Source organism: Acomys russatus, chromosome 11 (assembly GCF_903995435.1).
Source record: "Acomys russatus chromosome 11, mAcoRus1.1, whole genome shotgun sequence".
NCBI classification, from domain to species: domain Eukaryota; kingdom Metazoa; phylum Chordata; class Mammalia; order Rodentia; family Muridae; genus Acomys; species Acomys russatus.
The window spans coordinates 54,063,661-54,087,180 of record NC_067147.1 but is presented as its reverse complement, the minus strand read 5'-3'; the positions used below and the strand labels follow the sequence as shown (position 1 = coordinate 54,087,180).

Genomic DNA, 23,520 nt, shown 5'->3' with positions numbered 1-23,520 from the left:
ACACACACACACATGCATGCACGCATGCACGCACACACGCACACACGCATACACTTACATAAGACAGATACACAGAAACATAACAGAATTACACATTTCAAGTCCTTAACTTAAGATGGTGGTTTTTGTCTCACACACTGAATATAAACATGCCTTCCTACCTGAGAGGTGGTGGCGCATGCCTTTAATCCCAGTACACGGAAGACAGAGGCAGGTGGATCTCTGTGAGTTCAAGGCCAGCCTGGGTGTACAGAGCTATTTCCAGGACAGCCAGAGCTACAAAGGGAAACTCTGTCTTGAAAAGCTTAAAAAAAAAAAAAAAAAAAAAGTAACAAAACAAAACAAACAAAAACCATGCTTTCCTAAGCACAGTCCTTTTCATTTCAGTCAGCATGCATGGGCAGAACTGATCTTGCATCTGACTGCTTTTCTTGACAATGCCATTTCTTCCATGTTGTCTTTCTCCCTTGAGCTGTACCTGAGAAGGAGTGGTCACTCACAGTTGACAACACTGAATGGACCTGAACTGTGGATCACTATAAGCAGGAGTAACAATGATTCCACTTCAAGCCAGATGTAGTGGTGCACAACTGTAATTCCCAGCAGTAGGGGAGCTGAGGCAGCAGAACCCCAGGTTCTAGGCCAACCTGGTGTACATAGCAAGATCCTGCTTCCAGAAAACTCACCTCTCCCCCTCTGAAAGTCCTGGCCTCTGCGTTGTTCTGAGCCACAGTAGACCCCTGCGCTAATGGCGCCCACCTTCAGTTGTCTCTCGTAACTCTTCCCATGCAGTAACAAAGAAGACCAGAAAAAGTCCATATTTCAGCGGTCGGAACGGGGCGGGTTCCGGCTGAAGGACGCCGTGCAGTTCCACCTGTACATCAGCACCTCGCCCTGCGGAGACGCCCGGATATTCTCTCCCCACGAGCCAGTGCTAGAGGGTATGACGCCAGAATCTCACCAGCTGACAGGTTTTTAAGAGAACATAATATAATGTAGTGTTAGAACACATCCACATCAATGTTCTTTTTTCCCTTTTGTTTTGTTTTTTAAAAATTCAGCCTTAGGTATGGATTTGATAAGAGTCCCTGTGAAAGTGCATGTTCTTTCTTCCCAGCTAAGCATTCAGTTTGAAATTTTTAATGAATGAAAAATGCTAATTCTAAGAGGAAGGTGCTAAGTGATGCCTGTATTCACAGTGAGTGCTGGCTGGTGAGTGTGTGGCGAAGCCTGCAGCACTCCACAGAAGCAGGCGGGCACAGGCAGTTGAGGCCAGCCAGGCACTGTGGCTTTGTGACACTTTGTGTGTACCTCCCTACTCTCATGCCTAAGGACCATGCATTCCAAATGGATTTTCCTTGGTTGTAAAAACAGTAATACTCACTGTAAATAATTGCTATTTTAAAATAATAATAAAAAATTAAAGTCACCAGCACTTGGGGAGGTAGAGGCAGATGGATCTTTGTGAGTTCAAGGCCAGCCTGGCCTACAAAGTGAGTTCAGGAAAGCCATGATGCAGAAAAGCCCTGTCTAGAAAAAACAAAAAATGAACAAACAAAAAAATTAAAGTCACCCATATTCCTATACCTCCCTGCTAATCAGTGTCTTCACATACTCCCAATGGGTTGACTTCTATTTGCTTTATTTTTGAGATGATAAAAATATAAAAGTTAATATATAATAAGCACTCAAGTATCTGTCACTCAGAATTAGCAAAGCTTAGCCATTTTCTCCATTTGTTTCCACTCATTAACGATGGAAATTATCTCAGCTAAAGTGTAAACCACCTTTTTCCATGTTCATAAACGTGGTCTGTATTATGTCTTTTCAGTTTAATTTTACATATTTACTGGAATGTATAGTTTGTATGGCTCAAATAAATGTTCACATAAATATCCATAAGTTATACATTAAATTTTAGTATGTTAGAGGTGCTTTTCAGTAAGATAGCTGTTTTATTACCTGTGTGTTTTGAACCCCTTCTTTCTTTTAGAACCAGCAGATAGACATCCAAATCGCAAAGCAAGGGGACAGCTACGGACGAAAATAGAGTCTGGTGAGGGGACAATCCCCGTGCGCTCAAACGCTAGCATCCAGACCTGGGATGGCGTGCTGCAGGGGGAACGGCTGCTCACCATGTCCTGCAGTGACAAGATAGCACGGTAAGGCCACTAGGGCCCCTCTCTGTGCATGCGTGGTTCTTACAAGCCCTTTCCTAACTCCCCACCTTCAGAATTGTGCTCCAAGAGTTCTCTAAGGACTAAGGTTCCACACAGGTGCCCCAGGGTAACCTGGAACGACAAGGGAGACTGTGGCACAGGGCACTCCGGTTTTCCCATGCCACTTGCCTCAGAACATTCATTTTGCCTTTTATTATGTCTTTCTCAACATGGGTATCAGGGCTATGCTGATTATGTTGGGCATTCTACAGATTATATTTTACACAATTTGCTCTCTGAGGAACACATGCAAGCACTTCCTTGTCATCAGGGAGTGCAGTGTCCATGGCTGCTGTGCCCATCAGTTAACACTTTGATAACTGATCTTTACCAACTAGAACAATGTGAGCCATCCCATGCCAAGGCTGGCGCTCCATGAACACTCTGCTCTAGTTACCACATGCCTGGGAAGCAGCTTCTCTTGGGAGCTTAGATCCAGGTCAGATTTTAGAAATCTGTTTCTTCAGATGCCAGCACGAGTTTCCAGTGGCTCCTCTGTTTTTATGTTTCAGCTAATGTATTTCAGCCAGTGATGGAAAATATTCAAAAGTGCAAATGCATATAAAAAAATCAAATCTCTCTACAGAGCATGCACACCCCTGTGGCCCCAGGGTGAGCAGTTCTGGGCTGGCTACCCAGGAGCTTTGGAACTGGCATAGACATAGTGCGTGTGTATCTTTCCCCCTTCGCATCAGACGGGTCATATGCCTGATGTGTCCTCACAAAGCTTAGGGAGACACGTCTCACAGTGCACCTGGCATAAAACCTAGTCATCACTCATGAACCACTCATCTTTTCAACTGCTGTGAGCTCTTTGCTTTGATTTTTCTCTAAGATGGGTTTCATGGGGGAGCCCCAAGACTCAAAGCTGGATTAATCACACATATGCCTTGGACCATTCTTCTCAAACACTGTGAAGGTAACTCTTAGCTAAAGAAAAGAAAAGAAAGAAAAAATCCAGAGGACAGAAGTGTTCTTGATTTTGGAGGCTCTTGAGTTTTCAAATATTTTGGAGGCTCTACTACTGATGGAGCATGTCTCACCGAAAACTCAAAACCTACACGCTCCGAACCCCGCAGGGCCTTAGTAGTGTGCTACCCGACCTGCAGTAGCGTGTTTGCTCTTCATGTGTCTTTCCAGCTCACTGTCCATATGCTTTTCTGTGTTTGTATGTGTGTACGTGTGCTGTGAGGCCCACTAGTGCTGTGCATGTCAGCGTTTAAGTGTGTGTGTTGCTAATTACAGAGATGCTGTTACACTCTAAGTCCCATTTTGTTTCTCCTTTTCATTCAGCTGTTTGACCTTTTTCTTTATGTAAGTCATTATTTCTGAGTTTTGCAAGTATTCTGACTTAGTCATGGGCTACTGCCGTCATGATGGGCCCTGGGATTCACTTTAGCTGCCTTCTCCCTGCACTCCTGACTTCAGGAAGCTTGTGGCAAAACCTGTGCTAGAGCCTCTGGGGCTTTAGGAGTCTCATAACTAACTTCACAGAGGATATCAAGTTGCTGTCGCGTCAACCCACCCCATGCATACATATATTTGCTTCCACCACATTTTGTAAACAGGCATCTTGGCATTTAGTTTGCATTCTTTCCTCTTGTTACTGGGGCCATGGGGCATTTCTTCAGTAGATGTAAAACACTAATTGTTCTTTTTTACTATCTTTAAATTGTATATTTATATCCTTTACCCATTTGTCTTTAGGTTGCTTTCATTTGAAGCCCTTATCTTATTCCTGTTTTAATATTTACTTATTTTATTTGTATGTGTGAGTGCCTACATGTACCACATGCTTTGTTTGCGTGAGTGCCTGCATGTTTCTCTGTGTGCCTGTTGTGGTCTGCAGAGGCCAACAGAAGGCATTAGAGTCACCACAGTGGTTGTGAGCCCTCATGTGAGTGCTGGGGCCTGGGCCTAGGTCCACTGCTGAGCCATCTCTCCAGTCATGCCCTTTTCTTCTTGATTTGGAGAGATCCTTTTATGGTTGACATTATTGTCATCCTTAAACCTTTGAGGCGATTCAGTGCCTTCTCCAGACCCTTGCCATTCAGTGGCCTTGTCACCTGCTGGAGATGGCAACCAAATATGTGAGGGCTTGTCTGTAGCCTCTCCCTTCTGTTCTGCTGCACTGTGTAGTGTCAGGATCACAGTGTTTGGAGTACTATTACTTTATACCATTTTGAAATCAGCAAATAGGACTCTTCAATTATATTCTCTTTTTTTTTTCTAAGTTGTTTTGGCTTCCTAGAGGAATTTGCTGCATTCCATTGCTTTTGTATGTTTTGTTTTTATTCTCATGCATGTAAATTCCCTCACAACTTTGGTTTGTTGATGCCTTCAGAGCATAACATTTTATTTCCGTATCCTTAATTTTTCCTTTTGCATTTTATTTTGATGTATAGTTTTACTCTATTGTGAATGGAAATATATTTGTATGATTTAATTTTTCTTGAATTTTGTAAAATTTTTGAGGCTGGTGTGTGGTCCGCCCTGGAGAATGCTCTAGATGCACTTGAGGAGCATGTGTGGTCCGCTGTTCTTACGGTGGAGTGTTCTGTCTGTGTTAGATCCAGATGTCTGCCGTGTTCTACGTCTGTTGCCTCCGCTTTGCTCCTCCCTCTGAGGTGTGCACAGCAGAGTGCGGTGTTGGCATCCCCTGACATCATGATGTCTGCTTCCTCCTTAAGACCTGCCATGGTTTGCTTCGTGTATTCAGAAGTTCTGTGGCTTGCTGTCTGATATTCATTGGTTTGTTGTTACTGTGGTGGTTGTTGTTGTTGTTGTTTTACACATTGGTGTGTCAATTGGCAGGTGGTGGTGTGGAAGTTAGGAGACTACTTGCAGAAATTGGCTCTCTCCTTCCACTATGTGAGTCCAAGGGATGTAACTCAGGTTGTTAGTGCCCTTACCCATGAGCCACTCTGCTGGCCCCATCGATATGCTATGTTTTCTTGCCAGCGAGCTGGCTGCTGTATCATCAGATACTATCTTTTGACTCTTCTGGATTTTTTAAATTTAAAAACCTATGCTATCTAATTATTCCTGCTCATTTGGTTACATTTTTTAGGAAATGCCTCTTTTCGTCCTGTTACTGGCAGCATGCCCGTGTCCTTAGATCTGAAGTAGACATCTTAGTATGTAATTCACGCTGCTGTGTTTAATCTGTTTGTCAGTCTGGTCCTTTGGCAGGGAAGTTTAGTCTGTTAACATTTAAAGTATTCTGGTAGCGGGGCTTAGCTTGTTATTTCGGTGTGGCATGTAGTTTTACCTCTCCCTTTATTGATTCACTGATTTATTCTCTTACTGACTGCCTCATAGGAGGCTCATTTCTTTTTGTGTTGCCTACAGAAATTCTTTTGTTGCTATGATTCTTTTTTTTTTTTTAAGATTTTTAAAACGTATGTACATGTGTGTGGCAGGGATCCATGCAGGTGTTATGTGAGGCCAGAAGTGTTGAATAGCGTTGAGCTGGAGTTACAGGCAGCTGTAAGCCCCTGATGTGGATGCTGGGAGCCATACTTAGGCTCTCTAGAAGAGCAGTACCTCCTCTACAACGCCCCATAGCTACATAAAACGTCTTAAACTATAGCATTCTATTTTAAAGTGGTAATGATGTAACTTCAAAGACATAGAAGAACCCTTCCTTTATAGCTCCACTCCCTCATACTCTGTCAAAAGCACAGATTCTGTCTTTGCGTGTTTTATACCCACTTACATAAATCTATAGACAAATTTATTTAAATCGAAGTTAATAAAAATTACAAGCCAGGTATGGTGATGTATACCCAGTCCCACAACACGGAAGGCCGAAGCATGAGAATCCTGTGTTCAAAGCTGAACTGCATAGATAGTCCCTACCTAAAAATAAATAAATAAGTAAACTGTTTTCTATATAATATTATTTATTATAAATATAATAACGCATAAATATTTATTATATAATAGTTAATTTTTTAAGATTTCTTTTTACTCACGAGTATGTGTATGTCTGTATGAGTGAATGACATAAATGTAAGGGTGGGTTGGAGGCCAGAAAAGGGGGTTGGGTCCCTTGGAGCTGGAGTTACAGGAGGTTGCGAGCCACCTACATGAGTGCTGGGAACTGAACTCCAGTTGTGGGGTTGTTTTTGCTTTTTGTTTTTGTTTTTGTTTTTTCAAGATAGGGTTTCTCTGTAGCCTTGGCTGTCCTGGACTCACTTTGTAGACTAGGCTGGCCTCGAACTCACAGCGATCCACCTGCTGCTGCCTCCCAAGTGCTGTTATTAAAGGCATTTGCCACCACACCCGGCTGAACTCCAGTTTTCTAAGCAAGTGCTCTAAACAGCTTAGCTGTCTCTCCAGCCCCTGAAGTTACTGTGTTTGTTCGTATGTTTTCCTTTGCAGGAGAGCCTCGTGTTCTTACATAGCATTCTGGTGCTGTCTTATGGAGGGAACTGAGTACATTTTCCCACTCCTTCCTGGTTCATAGTTTTTACTGAGAAACTGATAAACTCTCTTTCTATGAGCACTGACTTTTCACTGATGCTTCCCAAGATTGTTTTTGTCTTGACTCAGTTTGATTGAAATGTACTCACTGTCATTTTCCTTATATTTATGCTCATTTCAGTTTGTTGCCCTTGAATCTATGTGTTCTCTTTCTTCCGTTGGGGTTTCTGGCATTTCTTCAAATAAAATTAGGTTCCTTTTCTCTTTCTCTCTTGGAATTCCCAGGACTTGCATGTTCTGCACACTGCTGTCCATAAGCCCCATGGCCTATCTTTATTTATATTCTTTGCATCTTCTAGTCTTCTCTCCTGATGATTTTGGTGGCCAGTCTTGAAGATCACTGGCTTTCTCCCCGTTGATTCCCACAGGCCAGTTTTTCAGTTCATTTGTTCTCTTCATCTTCATAATCTCTCGTGTAGTGATGCAGTCGCCTCTGTGTTGGTAGCCTCATCTGTTTGTGCACTCTCTCCGCGGTGCTCAGTGCCTGTGTTCTCTTTTAGCTCATTAGGCGTCTTTATGTCAGTTACTTTAAAGTATTTGCCAGGCTGCTCATAGGTCTGCATTTCTTTAAGGTTGGGTTCTAGAATTTTCTTACTACTTCTTAGGTCCATGTTTTTGTTCTCATCTTTGGTACCTTTTATTTATTTACCTAGCTGGGATTGAGCACTCAGAAAAAGAATCAGCCCTGGCTGCTGTTTATTGACTTTGTGCCAGGAAGTCCTTCCTAAGAAGTTCTGGTTTTTCTGAGTTCCTTGGTGTCCTGGAGCCTGGCAGCAAAACGGGGTCCTAATCTGGTGCTTGCCTGTCTTCAATAGCTTCTAAACTCTAGTCCCACCCCATTACTGCCTAATCAGCCAAGTTGGACGCTAGTCCTCTGGACAGACTTCAGATAGGCAAGATGCTGGTTTATGACCTACCCTGTTTTATCCCACAGCATAAAGGTTTTCTCAGCACTCTACACCTCCCTTGTATGCCAGACACCACTGCCTTTCCTGTCCCTTCACTGCTGTGTCAGCTCAGTTTTACAGTGGTCCGGATCCTGCAGATTCTCAGCTAAACACAATTCCTAAGTTATTAATATTTGCCAAAGTTCCACACCAGTAAAAATGAGAGCCACGCATGTAGTAAGAACCCTCAATCAGCATCAAGTTAGAGTGTAGATTTGGAGCAACCTTGACTTTGCAGATAGAGGCACCAGTTTACAGGGTGTGCTGAGTGAAGGGAATCTGCTTTTGACTGGGGAGGGGGGTGTCACACAAACAGATGCCAAAGTCAGAAGTCTCAAAACTCTTGTCTTTTATGTCATATTTAAGAGCAATTCTTTGAGGAAACGCAAAGACCAATTGATAGAAATAGGAATGACATACATTTTCAGAAAAGACAACAAAGCCAGGAAATGCTTACTCAGAAAAACCATGGTCCAAAAATAACACAGTGGCCAGAAAGATGCCAGTTAGATGCAGGGCCTCCAAACAGGCCACTTGTTCCTCTTGTAGGAGAGCCCTACAGTGTTCCAAAATAGATGGAGAGCTGAGGGCTGGCCTAGGCTGAGAGTGGGGAGGGAGGCACTGGAGGGTACCATAGCATCCAGCTAGCCTGCCAGTGGGGGCAGCCCTAGAAGGGTTACCCTTAGCTTAGGACAATGAGAGGCCCTGTCAAGAGGCCAGAGAATCTTCCTGGGACTGCTAAGTCTGTGGCCTCTGCTGCCCCAGGATGCAGGACAGGTGGTAGGTAGGCAAAGGCTGCTTCATGGACAGGGAAGGGCTCTTCTACAGAGGCACAGGAAGCCCCTGGAAGAGCCACCCTGCATGCAGGTACAGGTGGTTTCTCTGAAAGTTGTCACATGGAAGCAGAGAGGAAGGAGACCCACTGAGCAAACTCCTGCCCTAAAACGGCTGCCTGTCTGAGCGAGGGCTGTGGAAAGAGGTCATGCTTGGGTCAGTGTGGTGCTCTTGTTGTATGTTTTCTGGTCAGTGTCCTTGGGTGCTCAGGGCCAGGTCAGACTCTGCAATAGATTCAGGGGAGACAGATCAGGTGACAGCACTGTGTAACTCATCCTCAGACAATAACCTAAGGAAAACAAAAAAGGCCCTAGACCAGTCCTGAACCCAGCATGACAGGCCTAAGACCAGGAGGCGGGAGTATCTATTGTCTTCTGGTGACAAATGAGTCCCCTTCCTGGGGCCTGAGCAGGGAGGCTCCTCATCTAGTGCCCTGGCTCAGGTGGGCATAGAACCTGGGCAGGCATCTCTAGGGGTGCATGCGTGCATGTATGTGTTACTTGGTGAATGTGTTACCATCTGGAATCTGGCTATATCTGTGATATCCTTGCCCAGTGGTCAGTGGTCTGGGAAAGTAGGCGTGACTGTTCTCTGTAAGGCTGATTGACATGAGCTTGTCTGCAGCAGAGCTGGCTGAGGAGCTCTGTTCTCTGCCCAGTGCCTCAGAGCTCTAGAAGCTCCTGGGATCTCCTAGGAAGTGTGTGTTCAGAATTAATGACTCCTGACAGATGCTGGTTTCTGCAAGACTCTGCATTACTGCCCAGGGGACTGAGTTCTGCTAAAACCGACTAAATCAGCAGGCTTCTCATCTGCATCAGAAGGGAGCCCTTGGGCCTCCAGAGCTGAATCATTTCAGATGTTCTCTTTGGATGGAGAAGACTGGTTTAATTTCCTTTTTCGAGGGTAGAAAGAGTACATCCTAGGAGTTACAGATTGTCCATTCAGCATGTTGACCTCCTTTGTGGGGGCTGAGGGAGGTCACAGAGACAGAAGTATAAAGTGCGTGAAAGGTGGATGAGGGAGCTCAGTGGGTGGTTCCTGTGTGCCCAGTCCTCTAGGCTGAAGCTGGGAGACTATGCAACCTGGAGCCCAGGCCTGAGGGGTGGGGGCTGGTAAGAGAGAGCTGGCCTGTTGGGCAGCTGTTTTCTGGGGAACCTGTTGGGGGGTTCCTGCAAGGGTGTGCACTAGACCAGTCAGTGTCTTCCCAGGGCTGCTACAGGGAGAGACTGAAGGCCAGACTTCCTTCAGGAGGGGCTCAATGGCAAGGACAAGAATGGCATCATTTGACCCTGGTCTAGCTATGGTGTTAACCAGAGGTCAGACCCTAGATCTAAATTTTTTTTAAGATTTGTTTATTTATTATGTATACAGTGTGCTTGCCTGCCAGAAGGGGCACCAGATCTCATTGTAGATGGTTATAGTCACCATGTGGTTGCTGGGAATTGAACTCAGGGCCTTTGGAAGAACAACCAGAGCTCTTAACCTCTGAGCTATCTCTCCAGACCCCCTAGATCTATTTTTAAAGCAAGTTCATAAGATTTGCTGTGACTGGAAGGGAGAGATAAAGGAAATGCTAGGTGTAGCCATAACGACAAAAAGAAACAAAAGGAGGCCATGGTGGAGGAGAAGGATTGTTGTAGATAGGAGGGAGAGCTTAGCCAGAGGCATCTAGAGGGACCTAGACAGAACATGACCAACCAGCCAACTGAACAGAGCTGTGTGAGAAGAAGGAAGAGAAAAGGGAGGAGAGGGAAACCAGGATCAGCAGTCAAGAGGGCAAGAGGCCAAAAAAGGACCACACAGCCGAAATGGCTGGGTTACATAGGGGAGAGTAGCTGGGGAAGGGCAGCCCAGCCAGGCACACTCTGTAACAAGCAGGGACTCTGGACACTGAGAGAACCTGGCAGTTAATAGGTACCTAAGAGGCCTGAGCAGCTGGCGGCAGGAGGCTAAAGCTTGACTGGGTGCAGCGTTACCTGAGTATTTGAGTGAGCAATTAAGGCTCAGCAATTGAGTAAGGCTCAGCAATTGCTTATGTGGAGCCCTCCCTGTTGTTCACTGGCTGTGACCCATTAAGTACCCATCTGCCTTCTGTTCCCTCGAAGGTCAGAGGCTGAAGTTCATCTGAGGGTCACCTGGGTATACAGTGCACATCCAGTGACAGTAGATCCAGGGTAAGTTCGAGGTTGGGTCTTAGTGCTCTTCCAGGCAGGAGTTCTCTTCTTCCCACATCTGATGTTTGTAGCATCACGGCCACTTACCTGGACTCTTGCTTCAGACACATGTACCTCAGGGGCCCTCTCTCCCTAAATCCCTTCCCCTGTGCTGATGACATCACTTTCTAAAATGCAGGGCCAGTCAGCTCTCTCCATTGACACCCGTGTCAAATGGGACGAGTCCTCCAGAACCCACTTAGGATCTCACCCTTCCCCTTACTGGCTCCTGGCCACCCAGATCAACCCCGCCCTCTGGCCTGCCCTGCCTCTCCATGGTTACCCCCACCTGTCCTCCTGCATCCCCTCTCTCTTTGGAGATCAGCCTCAGGGACAGCTCAAGGAGCCTTCTCTAAAGTTGATACCTCCTCTTATGCAGGTAGTCTCTCATTCCTTTTCTCACAGAACTGCCTGTACCTCCGTTGCTGGTTCTTCATCGATTTGCCTGTTTGCTGCTTTATTGTTCAGCATCTGGGCTGTGCCTTCCATCCTCTCCCATCACATATGACATACAAAATTGCTTAGTAGGCAGTAGTTTCCACCTTGCTCGGCTTTTCTTGTCTGTGGGGTGAAGAGATCAAGCACATAGTAGGCCAGTGGTATGTCAGAGTGTTGCCACTGCAGGTGTCAACCAGTAGTTCGATAAGTGCCAGCGCGTTGCCACTCTCTGTCTCCAGTGTGTGCAGCACAGTTGTTATCACCCCACATATACCTCCCAGTGCCCCATCGCCGGCACCATCCTCTGAGGAGCTCCACCTGAGACTGCAGCCCTGGATCAGGCCACTTGTTCCCTGACTGAGCAGCCATTTAATTAGAAGCAAAGAAAACGTACGTGTGTGTGTGTGTGTGTGTGTGTGTGTGTGTGTGTGTGTGTACATATACATACATATATACATATATATACACACATATATATACATACATATATACATATATATATATGGATATACACACACATTTGCCCTTGTGAAATTTCCTTCAAGTTTTCCACAAGAAACATGTGGCTTCTTGATACCTTTCAAGAAATAGCCTCCAGAAAATGCGTTGTCATGGAAAAACGTGCTAGCTAGTTTTTTGACAACTTGGCACAAACCTAGACATAGTTGGAAAGGGGGGATCTTAACTGAGAAATTGTTACCATAAGACTGACATGTAGGCAAGCCATAGGGATTTTTTTTAATGATTGATGTGGGAGTGCCCAGCCTAAAGGGGGCATTTCCACTACTGGTCAGATGGTCTCAGATGGTGTAAGAAAGCAGGCTGAGCTTGGGAAAGCTATGCGAAACAGGCCAGTAAGCGCTTTCTCCATGTCTAATGCTTCACTTCCTGCTTCCAGGTTCCTGCCTTGACTTCCTGCTCTGACTTGCCTCAGTGATGGAGAGTGACTGCTCTGAGAATTATCAGATGAAATAAACTCTTTCCTCCTCCAAGTTGCCTTTAGTCATGACTTTTTTGTCACAGTTTTAGAGACCCTAAAACTATGACACAGAGTTATTTCATGGTATAAGATAATTTTTAAATAAAACTTTGTTTAAAACCTGAGACATTGGGCTGGAGCAATGGCTCAGTGGTTAAGAGCACTGTCTGCTCTTCCAAAGGACCCGGGTTCAACTCCCAGTACCCACATGGCAGCTCACAACTGTCTGTAACTCTAAGATCTGACATCCTAACACCAATGCACATAAATTAAAATTAAATAAAATATTTAAAAAAAAAAAACCTGAGACATTAAATCACCAATTTTCACTGCCATGGTCTTCACCTTTTATAGTCCCTCCAGCATTAGCGTGGGTCTCTGCTGTGTCTGTGTGTGATGCCTTACCTGTGTCTACTGAGATCTGCTGCTTCTTCTCCCTGCAGCTGGAACGTGGTGGGCATCCAGGGGTCCCTGCTCAGCATTTTCGTAGAGCCCATCTACTTCTCCAGCATCATCTTGGGCAGCCTGTACCATGGGGACCACCTCTCCAGGGCCATGTACCAGCGGATCTCCAACATAGAAGACCTGCCACCACTCTACACCCTCAACAAGCCCCTGCTCAGCGGCAAGTACCCTCGTGTCACCATCCTACCTCAGTGCCCCTAGCTCAAAGTGTCTGGGTCCTACACATCACCCAACCTGGAGCCAATGTATGGCTGCCAAGCAGGCAGCAAAGCCATTAAAAGGGGAGCAAAACCTCGTCCCTGAGCCTCTTGGCCTGGTCTCCAGGGCTGTTTAAGGCAGTCCTACAAGACAAATGCCTTTCCACACTTGTGAGCCGTGCTAGTCGCTAGAGAGGTTGCAGGAGCCCAACACCTCTGTGTTTTCTTGTGTACTTTGTGTTCACTCCTGCCTCAGTGACAAAGGCTTAGGCGTTCTTCCCCAGACCAGCCAGGCTGGGGCTTGGCAGCCATCCACCCTCACTCAGATGCTATCCCGTGCTGCTGGTGTCTGCCTACCCAGCTCCCTCTGAACCGTGGAGTGTGGCAGCTGTGCTGACCACACCTGCCTCTCCTTCACTGGTGCCTTCTCCTGCCTTTGACACCTTTATTACTGGTTTCTTTTCTTTTTTAGAGTGTCAGTGGCTAACAGTAATGTGAACAGGAGCTTTTGAATTCAAGGGTCCTAACTTCTAAGCCCACCCTTATTTAAAAGGACACAGTTAAGGTATTTTTACTCTTTCAAAAAATAACATTTTACTTACTTCTGTAAGCTCAAAACTAAAACCATATCCTAAACTAAAAAAACGCTTTTTGGGGGGGGTGCATGTATACTCTGCCTCAGTGCTTGGCTGCTAGCATGTCGTTAACTGCAAGAAAGCAGTGTGGACTTTTGTTTGACAGCATGTCTGTCAGAGCATATGAAGTCAGCCGGGAAGGACATAGATGAAGGTTATCTAGGGTCAAATATTGCAGCTCCTGATTTAGTCCTTTTTTTTTTTAATCATAAGGCCTTATGGTTAAGTTGAACTTTATTAGCTGTTGCTGTAACAAGGTATTTGAGAGCACATGCTTTATAAAGAGATGCTTGTTTAACTCACAGTTTTTGAGCCTGAAAGTGCAAGATAGGGGCCTCATCCGTTCAGCATCTAGCTCATGTGGGATGGATAGGAAGGCATCACAATAGAGAGAAGAACGCGTGCAGAGCCCATGGTGGGGCTGGAGAGATGGCTCAGCAGTCAGGAGCACTCAAGTTCAGCCCTAGCACCCACACAGTGGCTCATAACCTCCTCCAACTCCAGCTCCACGCAATCTGTTGCCTCTTCTGGCTTCCACAGGCACACACACAACCAGGGTGCATCTTCCCGCCTGCGCGCGCGCGCGCACACACACACACACACACACACACACACACACACACACACACACACACACGAGAGCAAGGTAGGGGTCAGGACCCCTATTTATACGAACTTGCTCTCCAGGAACTGACGGGGCTCTGTGAGAGCACTGATTCCATATGAGGGTATGTGCCCAGTGACCAGTCTCCTCTACTAGGCATCAACTCTGAAAGGTTCCTCCACCTTAGCTTCAGCTCAGTAAGCACAAGCTTCTGCACGTGGCCTTCAGAGAGCACAGTCCAACCAGATCCAAAACCCTGTGAGTGTTCAGCTCTGGTTGTCTCTCTTGTACTAATTCTTAGAGTGTGAATATAAGACACAATGTACCCAGATGCCCCAAAGAAGTTAACTAGACTATCTAGGCAACATCCCATCAAGAACTGAAATCTGGAATGGACCACGTTTATGAAAGTCAGATGTGTTTTATCATTTTTATGTATATAAAATTCATATATATGTAAAATATAATGACATATCTGCAGGGTAGAATATAAAGTTACTATTGTGTTCCTGTTTTTGGAGAGTACAAAGCATATGAAAGAAAACATTCACCTTCTCTTTTCCACATCACCTCTGCTCCCCGAGACCTTCGTGACTCTTCATTTTTGTAGTCCCCGCCCCCAGCCTACCTACATTCCCATAGACCACACCTGCAGTGCAGCCAACAAGGTTGACTTTGTAGGTGTCAAAGAAAGCCTGGGTCACAACCCTTTGTTGGCTGCCTCATTGGTAGCCTGTGTGCCTCAGTTTCTTCTTTTGCCAAGTTATTGGGATGGGCCAGGTACCTTTCCTGATCCTCCTGGATGAGAAGTACAGGAGAGTACGGCTCAGTTTCAAGAAGCAGAGTGTGAGCCACGGCAGCACTCGAGTCACTGCAAGGTACAGCTGCTTCCGATGTTTTCCTTGCAATCAGCAGTGCAGGGTGTTGCCTCTGTATTGCTCGAGTGAGGATGCTGTGAGGCTGGCAAAGGATGGCCCAACAGCAAGTCAGGTGACCCAGGGACTGCGCAGAGGGCAGGCAGACACTCCTGCTTCCACAGTCCATAGCAAAGTCAGATCCCCGAAGAGGTGAAGATGGAGACAGATACCATAGTGGGTGTCCCCAGAAACAAAAACAGTCAGAGAACTTGGTATCCTCTTCAATTTGTGAGGTCACACTTTTGGAAAGTCCCCATCATAGCAGAGCCTTTGCAGTTCTCTAGAGTCAAAGTCCCTGTTTATAAGAACTGTGGCTTGAGCAAAGGGACAATTGGGACAGCAGTCAATTTGTCAGCCCCTTGCTAGACTGCGCAGATGTGTAAAGTTCAAGCATGTCTTACAGTTGGTGGTGTGTTTGAGAAACTCTGCCTCCTCCCTTTTACCTGTGAGATGACTGCTAATGTACCATGTCATTAGGGAGGAACATAAATACACACACACACACACACACACACACACACACACACACACACACACACTGGGCTGCTTCTTGTTTTCCTTGTTTTAAATGTGGTCGTACTTGAAGTAAGGAGAATTAATCCTTATTCCCTGTGAACGTATATCATTGAGAACTTCCTGGTGCACCCTAGACTTTGGCATGAGGCCACACATTATGCAAATGCTGGGGATCCAAACTCAGGGCCTCACCCTCATGCTTGTGGCGAAAGCACCATACCTCCTGAGCCATCTCTTCATTTCCTAGTGATTGGAAGCAGCAACCTCTCCAGCTCTCTCAGCAGCTCTTTCCTGGCACTGCATATCCACCACATGTATGTTTTAGGGCAGCCTGGTGTCAGCTCCTGTCCAATAGGTTCCCTGACTTCCATCCTTCTCTGACTAAGACCTTTGTTCAAGCCTCATTGAGGTTCAAGAGGGAAGTCCAGTGGTAGTGACTGCCCTCACAGGAGGGCTCTAGGGCCTGGGTGACAGACAAGCTGCTAGGATGGTATTGGCATGGACTGGGCTCCTTAGTGCTAGTTTTAAGGGCAATATTGTCACAAGAATGGACAAACAAAAGGGCATGGATATATGATTCCGAGGAGTGCAGCCTGTGTGTGAGGGAGCTCTGGGGAGACAGTAAGACTACCTGGCCTTGGGGAAGCTGTACCCCTCCCTGCAGAGAACAGTAGCTGCTCATCCTGGTAGGTTCACAGCAGCTTTTTTCTTTTTCTTTTTTTTTTTGGTTTTGGTTTTGGTTTTTCAAAACAGGGTTTCTCTGTGAATCCTTGCTTGTCCTGGACTCGCCTTGTAGACCAGGCTGACCTTGAACTAACAGAGAGCCACCTGCTTCTGCCTCCCCTAGTGCTGGGATTACAGGCCTATGCCACCACACCTGACCCAAGCCAGTTTTTGTAAAGAAAGTAAGGGTGACAGTCCACAGCTACTCTGCTCCTGGCTTAAGGAATTGGTTGTCAGTGGACACAGCTGCTAAGAGGCCCCTCCCACCCATGTCTAGTGGCTCTTTGGGCCACCATGGGCAGATACCATGTACATGACCTCCCTTACAGCTCATGCCTTGGGGCTAAGGAGGTGCTCAGTGATAGAGCACTTACTTGTCTTCCATGTGAAGTCCCTTAGTCAGGTCCCCTGAAAGGAAGGAGTGGGGTGTTCAGTTTCTTATTTGCAAAATGAAGACTTTCCCTTAATCCACTAATAAGGACTAATAATAATTTCTAAAACATGAACCCTTAGTGATCATAACTATCTTTACTGGTCATTACATATAGAATGTGTATGAGAATTAAATGTGTAGGAGAATTAATTCTTATTTCCTGTGAAAGTATATCATTTTCTTATCATTCAGTTATGTGAAGAACTTATTAGAACGTGCCTTTGAAGTGCAAATAAGAAAAACTGTCAGTGCCATCTCTCCTAGGCTAATTCACAGTTTCACTCAAGTTTTGTGTTAAAAGTTCTTATTTAGCACACTTAATTTACACCAACTGGGGACTCTCATTACCAGCCGAGTCGTTCCTGTTTTATTGGTTTCTGCACGGTGGCCTATGATCACCTCATTACCCTAGTTCTCCCTTTGCGGCCCCAGAGAGATAAGTTGCTCATGGGTGTCCGTTCTCATGATGTGTCAGCCCTGGAGACTTGAAATGTCCTCCTGTGACCATTTCTAGCCTTCTGCTCAGCTAAAGTATATAGTTAGATTGGAACCTTGGGCTAGCTATTTTCTTTTTGCCTTATTTGCTCTGTTTTTGTTAAAGATGGCAGTTTACTTAACTTAGACTATAAGGGGCGAAGTTTGCACGTTTAGAGTTTTACTTCTTATTAATTGACCAGTTAGCTTTGATGTAGAGCAGTGCAGGTCTAGTGCATAGGCTCCATTCAACAGTGGTCCTTTATTCTGGGTTTGTCACACAGAAGTAATGCAATTGAAAAGGAAGATGACACAATACAAATAGCCATTTGTATATAAGCAGTCCAGTTTCATTATGGTCAGAGATTCCCACAGACTGCAGCTAAGTGGACATTCATTCCTCCTCCCCTCAGAAAAAGAGCTGTCTTGCTATGTTCCATTCAGCAGCAGGATAGCTCAGCAACAAACCCAGGAAGAACCAGTTGCACATCCTAAGACGAGTCAGAAGCAAGGATCATGTGAGAACCTTCAAAGGGTGTCGTTCTCAGAGGAAATTATTTGATTCAGTACATAGCCCAAAACGCTACAGAGTTGTCCAGCAAGTCTGCAGCTTGAACACATGTCAGGAAGCTGTCTTAACTGTTTAAATGCTGGGTAGACCCAGCACACATGCTTCTTGGCAAGAGCCCTGCCCATACCTTGTTTACTTAAGCAGTGCGGCCAGCTGCTAGGTAACACTGAACCAGTTGTCCATGGTAACGTCTGTGATACTTTCCTTTTGAGCAGTGCCCATTCTTGTTTTGTAGGTAGCCATGTAGGTAACCAAATCTGTGTTTTGAAAAGTTCTAGAGAGCGTGCAAGAGCACCTCTCCTCTGCCTTTCTCTCTCCATCTCTTCCTTTCCCTCCTTCTCCCCTTTACTCTCTTGACAGTTTTTTTATTCTAGTTCATCTTTATTATTTCATTTTTTGTGCACACAATGTGTTGTTTGCTCTTTCTCCAGTTCCTCAAGGTACTAGCAGAGGTCATTGTCTTTTACCACTTTTGTAACATTCATAAATATCATTATGTTGTGTTTTCATGTTCAATCATTTCAAAACTCCTTGTCTGTAGGTTGTTTGCAAGTGTGCTGTTTACTTTTAGAATACTAGAGGTTTGCAGAGTGTTTGTGTTACCAATTTCAAATGGACTTTCATTTTATAATCTAGGTCATTTTAAATTTATTGACTTCAAAAAATAAAAATAAAAATAAATTTATTGACTTCTCTTACAGGGCAGCAGTGTTCTGTATTGGGCTAGTGAGATGGCTAGTGGTTAAAGACCTTTGCTGCCCAGCCTGATGACCTGTGTTGGATCCCTGGGTGCATATGGTGTAAAGAGAGGAACCATTAGCACAGGCTGTCCTCTGACTACCACATGTGTGTTCTGTTATGTACATATGTATACAATACACACACACATGTATGTATATATGTATGTATGCTTTCAAGACAATGTTTCTCTGTATGTCCCTGCTGTCCTGGAACTCGCTCTGTAGACCAGACTGGCTTCAAACTCAGAGACCCTACTGCCTCTGCGCCTAAGTGCTGGGATTAAAAGTATGTACCACCACTGCCTGGCATGAATATGTTTTTATATCTGTCCTTATACATGTTCTGTGAGAATATCAGTTTGGTTTTTTCTGTTTGTTTGTTTGTTTAGGTAGAGTGACCTATAAATGTCATCTCAACAAAGTTGACTGAGTTTGTCATGTCTTCCATATTCTTACTGAACTACTGGATCAGACAGTTCATGAGAGAAAGATATTAACTATATCTTCACTAGAATTATAGATTGTCTATTTCTCCTGCCAACTTAAGTGTTTACTTCATGTATGTTTTAGCTCTGTGATAAATGCATAAAAGTTTAGAGTTGTTGACTTTTCTTAATGAACCATCTCCTTTATCATTGATGACCTTTATCTCTGGAAATGTCCCTTGTTCTATGATCTGCTTTGTGACCTGCACTTTCTTCTGATTAGTGATAGCATATGGATATTTTTAGTGTTTTTATTTTAAACATGATAATCTCTTTCTTTCACTGAGGTGTTTGAACCACTTACTTTTATTGTGATTATATTAACTCTGTTATTTTTGCTATTTATTTTCTAGTTGGTCCAAATGTTTCTTGTTGCTCCTTTCCATTTTTTCTTACCATAATATTGTATTTATTGATGATATTTTAGCTCCTTTTTACTTTTTCAGCTGTTACTTTTGTAGATTTAATAACTTTAAAGGGTTTATAAGCTAGATGGTGGTGGTGGCTCATGCCTTTAGTCCCAGCACTGGGGGAGGCACAAGCAGGGGGATCTCTGTGAGTTCAAGGACAACCTGGTCTCCATAGTGAGTTTCAGGACAGTCAGAGCTGTTATACAGAGAAACCTTGTTTCGGAAGAAAATGGGGAGGGGGTGTATAATATACATCTTTAATGTACCACAGTCTGCCTTCAAGTGATACTGTCCTAGTTTATACACAGAAACAACCCCTTGACTCTTACAATAGATGCTCCCATTTCTCTTCCCCCAGCCTTTGTTGTATTGTCACAATTTAATTTTTGTGTGTGCTAAAAATCCCACACAATTACTTTATTTCAAGATTCTATTAACATTTAAAGGTATTTAAATGATAGAGGAGTCTCTCTTCCCACTTCTTCTCTGTCTATCTCTGTGTCTCTGTCTCCCTCTCCCTGTCCCTGTCCCTCCCCTCTCCCTCCCCCTCCCCCTCCCCCTCCCCCTTCCCCTCCCCCTTCCCCCTCCCTTCCTCCTTCCCTCCCCGTCTCCCTCCCTCCCGCTTCCTCTTCCCCCTCCCATTGTATGGGTCTTGCCATCATCTCCACCTTTGACTGGATAACTCTCCTACATTCCTTTTAAGAGTCTTGTGACGATGAATTAATAATTCAGCGTCAGTATGTCTGAAAGTGTAGTTTGCTTTCATCTTTAAATACATTTTGCTGAGCTAGTGTATTTTTGTGGATGGTAGGGGCTTTGTGCTTTTATAGAACTCAAGAGCCTTGCCCTGTGGTCTTATCTGCATTGTCCAGCCCATCTTGGTTCCTCTGTGTGTCTTCTCTGGCTGAGCTTAAAATTTCACTCTATGCTGATGATGAGCGGTTTATCATGACATGCTTTGATGTAGTTTTCTTCCTATTTCTATGCTTGGGGTTTGCTGGGTGTCTTAGTCTATAGTTTGCCGGTTTTGTAGAATGTGGAAAGATTTTATTCATCTCTCCTCATATTTTTGTGCCTCATCTCTTTAAGAAAGTTAGTTATACATAGAATTGATGCTTGTCTCACATCTTGATGATTTGCTATTCTCATATTGTCTCCTCCCCCTCATGTGTGTGCACGCGCGTGTATGTTGTGTGTGTGTGTGTTTGTGTACATGTGCATGCATGTGTATGTGTGTGTGTGTGTGTGTGTGTGTGTGTGTGTGTGTGTGAATTCATTCTGAGTAGCTTCTACCTTCACATCTAGGGTTCTCGGGTATTTTCTTATGCACTTTGCATCCTGTGATTAAATCTCAGACACTGGCTCCTCATTAGACATTTGGCTCAGGGCTTTGTCTCTGTCTTGTATGTGTGTGCAAGGTACCTCTTCCTCTAAGAAGTCATTAGTCTTGAGTAACAAGCATGCTGAGATGAATCCTCCGGCTCAGGGACACTCTCCCGCCTTCAGGTTACCTCTGCATTTATGTCCCTATGCCACTCTCTCTCAGTAACCCTGGCTGTGAGAGGGCCACAGCATCCACACGTCCTGTATCATAAGGCATAGCATACGGATTTAAATGTGTAGTTTCAGTTCCCTTTCACTCCTCAAATCAGGCATGTGGTTGGTTACGATGAAATAACTTAAGTACATGGTTACACCTGTGCTTACTTGCTAAGTCCCAGGGCTCCTTGCACACCTGGAGTGCTAGGTTGTGAAACTGAATGGCCTGGATATATGGCATTTCAGTGGCAGGACTGTATGCAGTGTTTGAGCAGCCCTGCTGGCTCCACCTTACAGAACCTGAGTCCCTGTGTCCCTGGCAAGGTTTCTAACCCTGTAGGCCCCCAGGGAGGGCTGAGACATACTTGGTAGGGAATCTTATAGATTCAGGGTTCTATCAGACGCTGTCTTCTTGCCCCTCACAGACAAGCAGACAAGTATATATTTATGTATCAATTCTGCCTTCTCAGCTCTATTCTTTCCTGGGACACCAAGAGTCCCAGCACACTGGGAGGCTCAGCTGCCTCCTTGTGACAGTTGTGTGCCTTGTCCTGGTATGATATACTTTCTCAGCTCTGAACTGTGTGCTGTGCTGGGCACCTCCTTCTTCCCGGTGGGAAACAGGAGCTTCAAATCACCTCTTGTGTCTTCTTAATTTCAGGCATCAGCAATGCAGAGGCACGGCAGCCAGGGAAGGCACCCAACTTCAGTGTCAACTGGACAGTGGGCGACTCTGCCATTGAGGTCATCAATGCCACAACAGGGAAGGACGAGCTAGGCCGCCCATCCCGCCTGTGTAAGCACGCGTTGTACTGTCGCTGGATGCGTGTCCACGGCAAGGTACTGAGGCACCCTCACTGGGTGTCGGCCTACCTCCCCCAGCGTGTCCGTTTCCATTCTTTCCATCCCTCATGGTTTTCATCATCATGTCGTCATTGCAACTTCCTCACAAGATCACTCGGAAACTCTTATTTCTTCAGATTGTTGCTAGCTTAGAAGGATGGCCCTGGTTCCAGGAGCCTGAGGGCTGCCTCACAGGCAGCTTCCTCCCCAACCCCTGCAGTCTTAGCTGCTGTCCTGCCACGGGGGAAGGAGACTGCTCGTGCCACTGTGCTGGGAATTGTGAAAAAGAAGGGTGGCCACTGAGCAGTGCTGTGCTGGCTTCTGTTCCCTTTATCAAGGGTCAGAAACTTACTTTAGCTGCAGAGCCCTTTCTCCCCAAGCAAAACATCAGATAATGAGGCAGGATAACATTCGTTCTTGTCTACGTGCTTGTTGGGGACATGGAGGCCTGCTCAGAGCAGTGGTGTGGGGCTCAGACAAACTCTACCATTCTCATGGGGACAGACAACCACTGTCATGGTGACCCAAGGTCTTTGCAGGACACCTCTAGCCTCTGCCACATGGCAAGGCATATATCACTCTGGGAATTTGTCCCCTGGGACCTACCAGAAGCATGGGTCCTGCAGCCATCTATCTGGCCTGCAGGCCACTGCTTAGACAGGAAACCGAGCTTTAGGCCTGGCCTCTTGTGGGTACTCATCTGTCTAGGAGAGCACCACCTTCTGTTTGCTTTTTCACAGACCAGCACAACCCTGAGCATCGTGTGTGACCATCATGCTAGTCTCTTTCTCTTCTGTTGCTGCTGTTCCAACAGTTGCTTCACGTGTGCATGTGTCCTTCTACAGGTTCCCCCCCACCTGCTGCGCACCAAGATCACTAAACCCACCACATACCACGAATCCAAGCTGGCAGCGAAGGAGTACCAGGCTGCCAAGGCACGTCTGTTCACTGCCTTCATCAAGGCAGGGCTGGGCGCCTGGGTGGAGAAGCCCACAGAGCAGGACCAGTTCTCTCTCACTCCCTGAGCCAGACGGGTGTCAAGCGCAGAGTGCGAGGCTGCAGTGCCGAATCGTCCCCCAGAGCCTTGCATCTGAACTGGGACAGGTGTGCACCTTGGAGAGGGCATGGGGAGTCTGGGGGAACCAGTGGACACCAAGCACCATCCCCAGCAGCTCTCACCCCAACAGGGCAGCATGGGGATGTGTAGGGTGCCGGGCACCTCACATCTGTGAATGGGGATCAGGTGCACAGTGGGGGCGCATGGGGGGCACAGGGGCCCATCACCACCCCTTGCCACACATTTCCCCTCTTGAGCTACCCAGTGACCGCTTTATATCTCAGTTTACATTAGACGTTGAGTTCTACTGAGTAGGGCTTCCTCGAGTATAGGAAAATAGAAATTACCTTGTGTGAGATTCTTGAATAAGTAATTTATTCAGAGCTAGGAATGAGATTTATAAAATAAGAAGTAATTATGTCAGGTCACTTTTATGCCACATTATTTTAATTGCAAAAAAAAAAAAAAAAAAGCATTTCTATGTGAAAGAGCACGAGACTCTAGAGGTAGGAAGTAGAAGAGAGCCGCCACACGTGCATCTGTGCATGGCCGCTCCTCTCCGTAGGTCCTTCACAGTTAGGTTCTCACAGTAGGTTTCAACAGCTCTCCTGGGGTGACCCCAGCATGATGTGGTATGAACTTGGCACACAATAGCCCTGCAGCAGGGATGCTGTGTCCTACAGAGTCATGACCTTGGATCTGCCACCTCAGCTGCCTCTAGAAACTTCCATGCCCCTGGTTAGGCTCAAATAATGGAAAATTCGATCTGCTTCTGGTTAACTGAAGATGAAAT

The 23,520-nt window shown here is 45.6% G+C and overlaps 1 protein-coding gene across 5 annotated transcripts in view; it reads left to right on the top strand.

The window, feature by feature from the left end:
* The window catches only part of Adarb1 (adenosine deaminase RNA specific B1), a 125,592-nt gene extending 102,408 nt beyond the window's left edge, over window positions 1-23,184 (top strand). For 3 of the 5 annotated variants that reach the window (XM_051153292.1, XM_051153291.1, XM_051153288.1), the window contains exons 6-10: window positions 793-971; window positions 1,994-2,162; window positions 12,562-12,743; window positions 21,489-21,667; window positions 22,516-23,184. In XM_051153292.1, the coding sequence (XP_051009249.1) occupies window positions 793-971; window positions 1,994-2,162; window positions 12,562-12,743; window positions 21,489-21,667; window positions 22,516-22,695 (889 nt within the window). In that variant the 3' untranslated portion in view covers window positions 22,696-23,184. The remainder of the gene's footprint in view (window positions 1-792; window positions 972-1,993; window positions 2,163-12,561; window positions 12,744-21,488; window positions 21,668-22,515) is intronic. The other 2 variants (XM_051153289.1, XM_051153290.1) reach the window with 2 other exon arrangements.
* The last annotated feature ends 336 nt before the right edge of the window (window positions 23,185-23,520 follow it).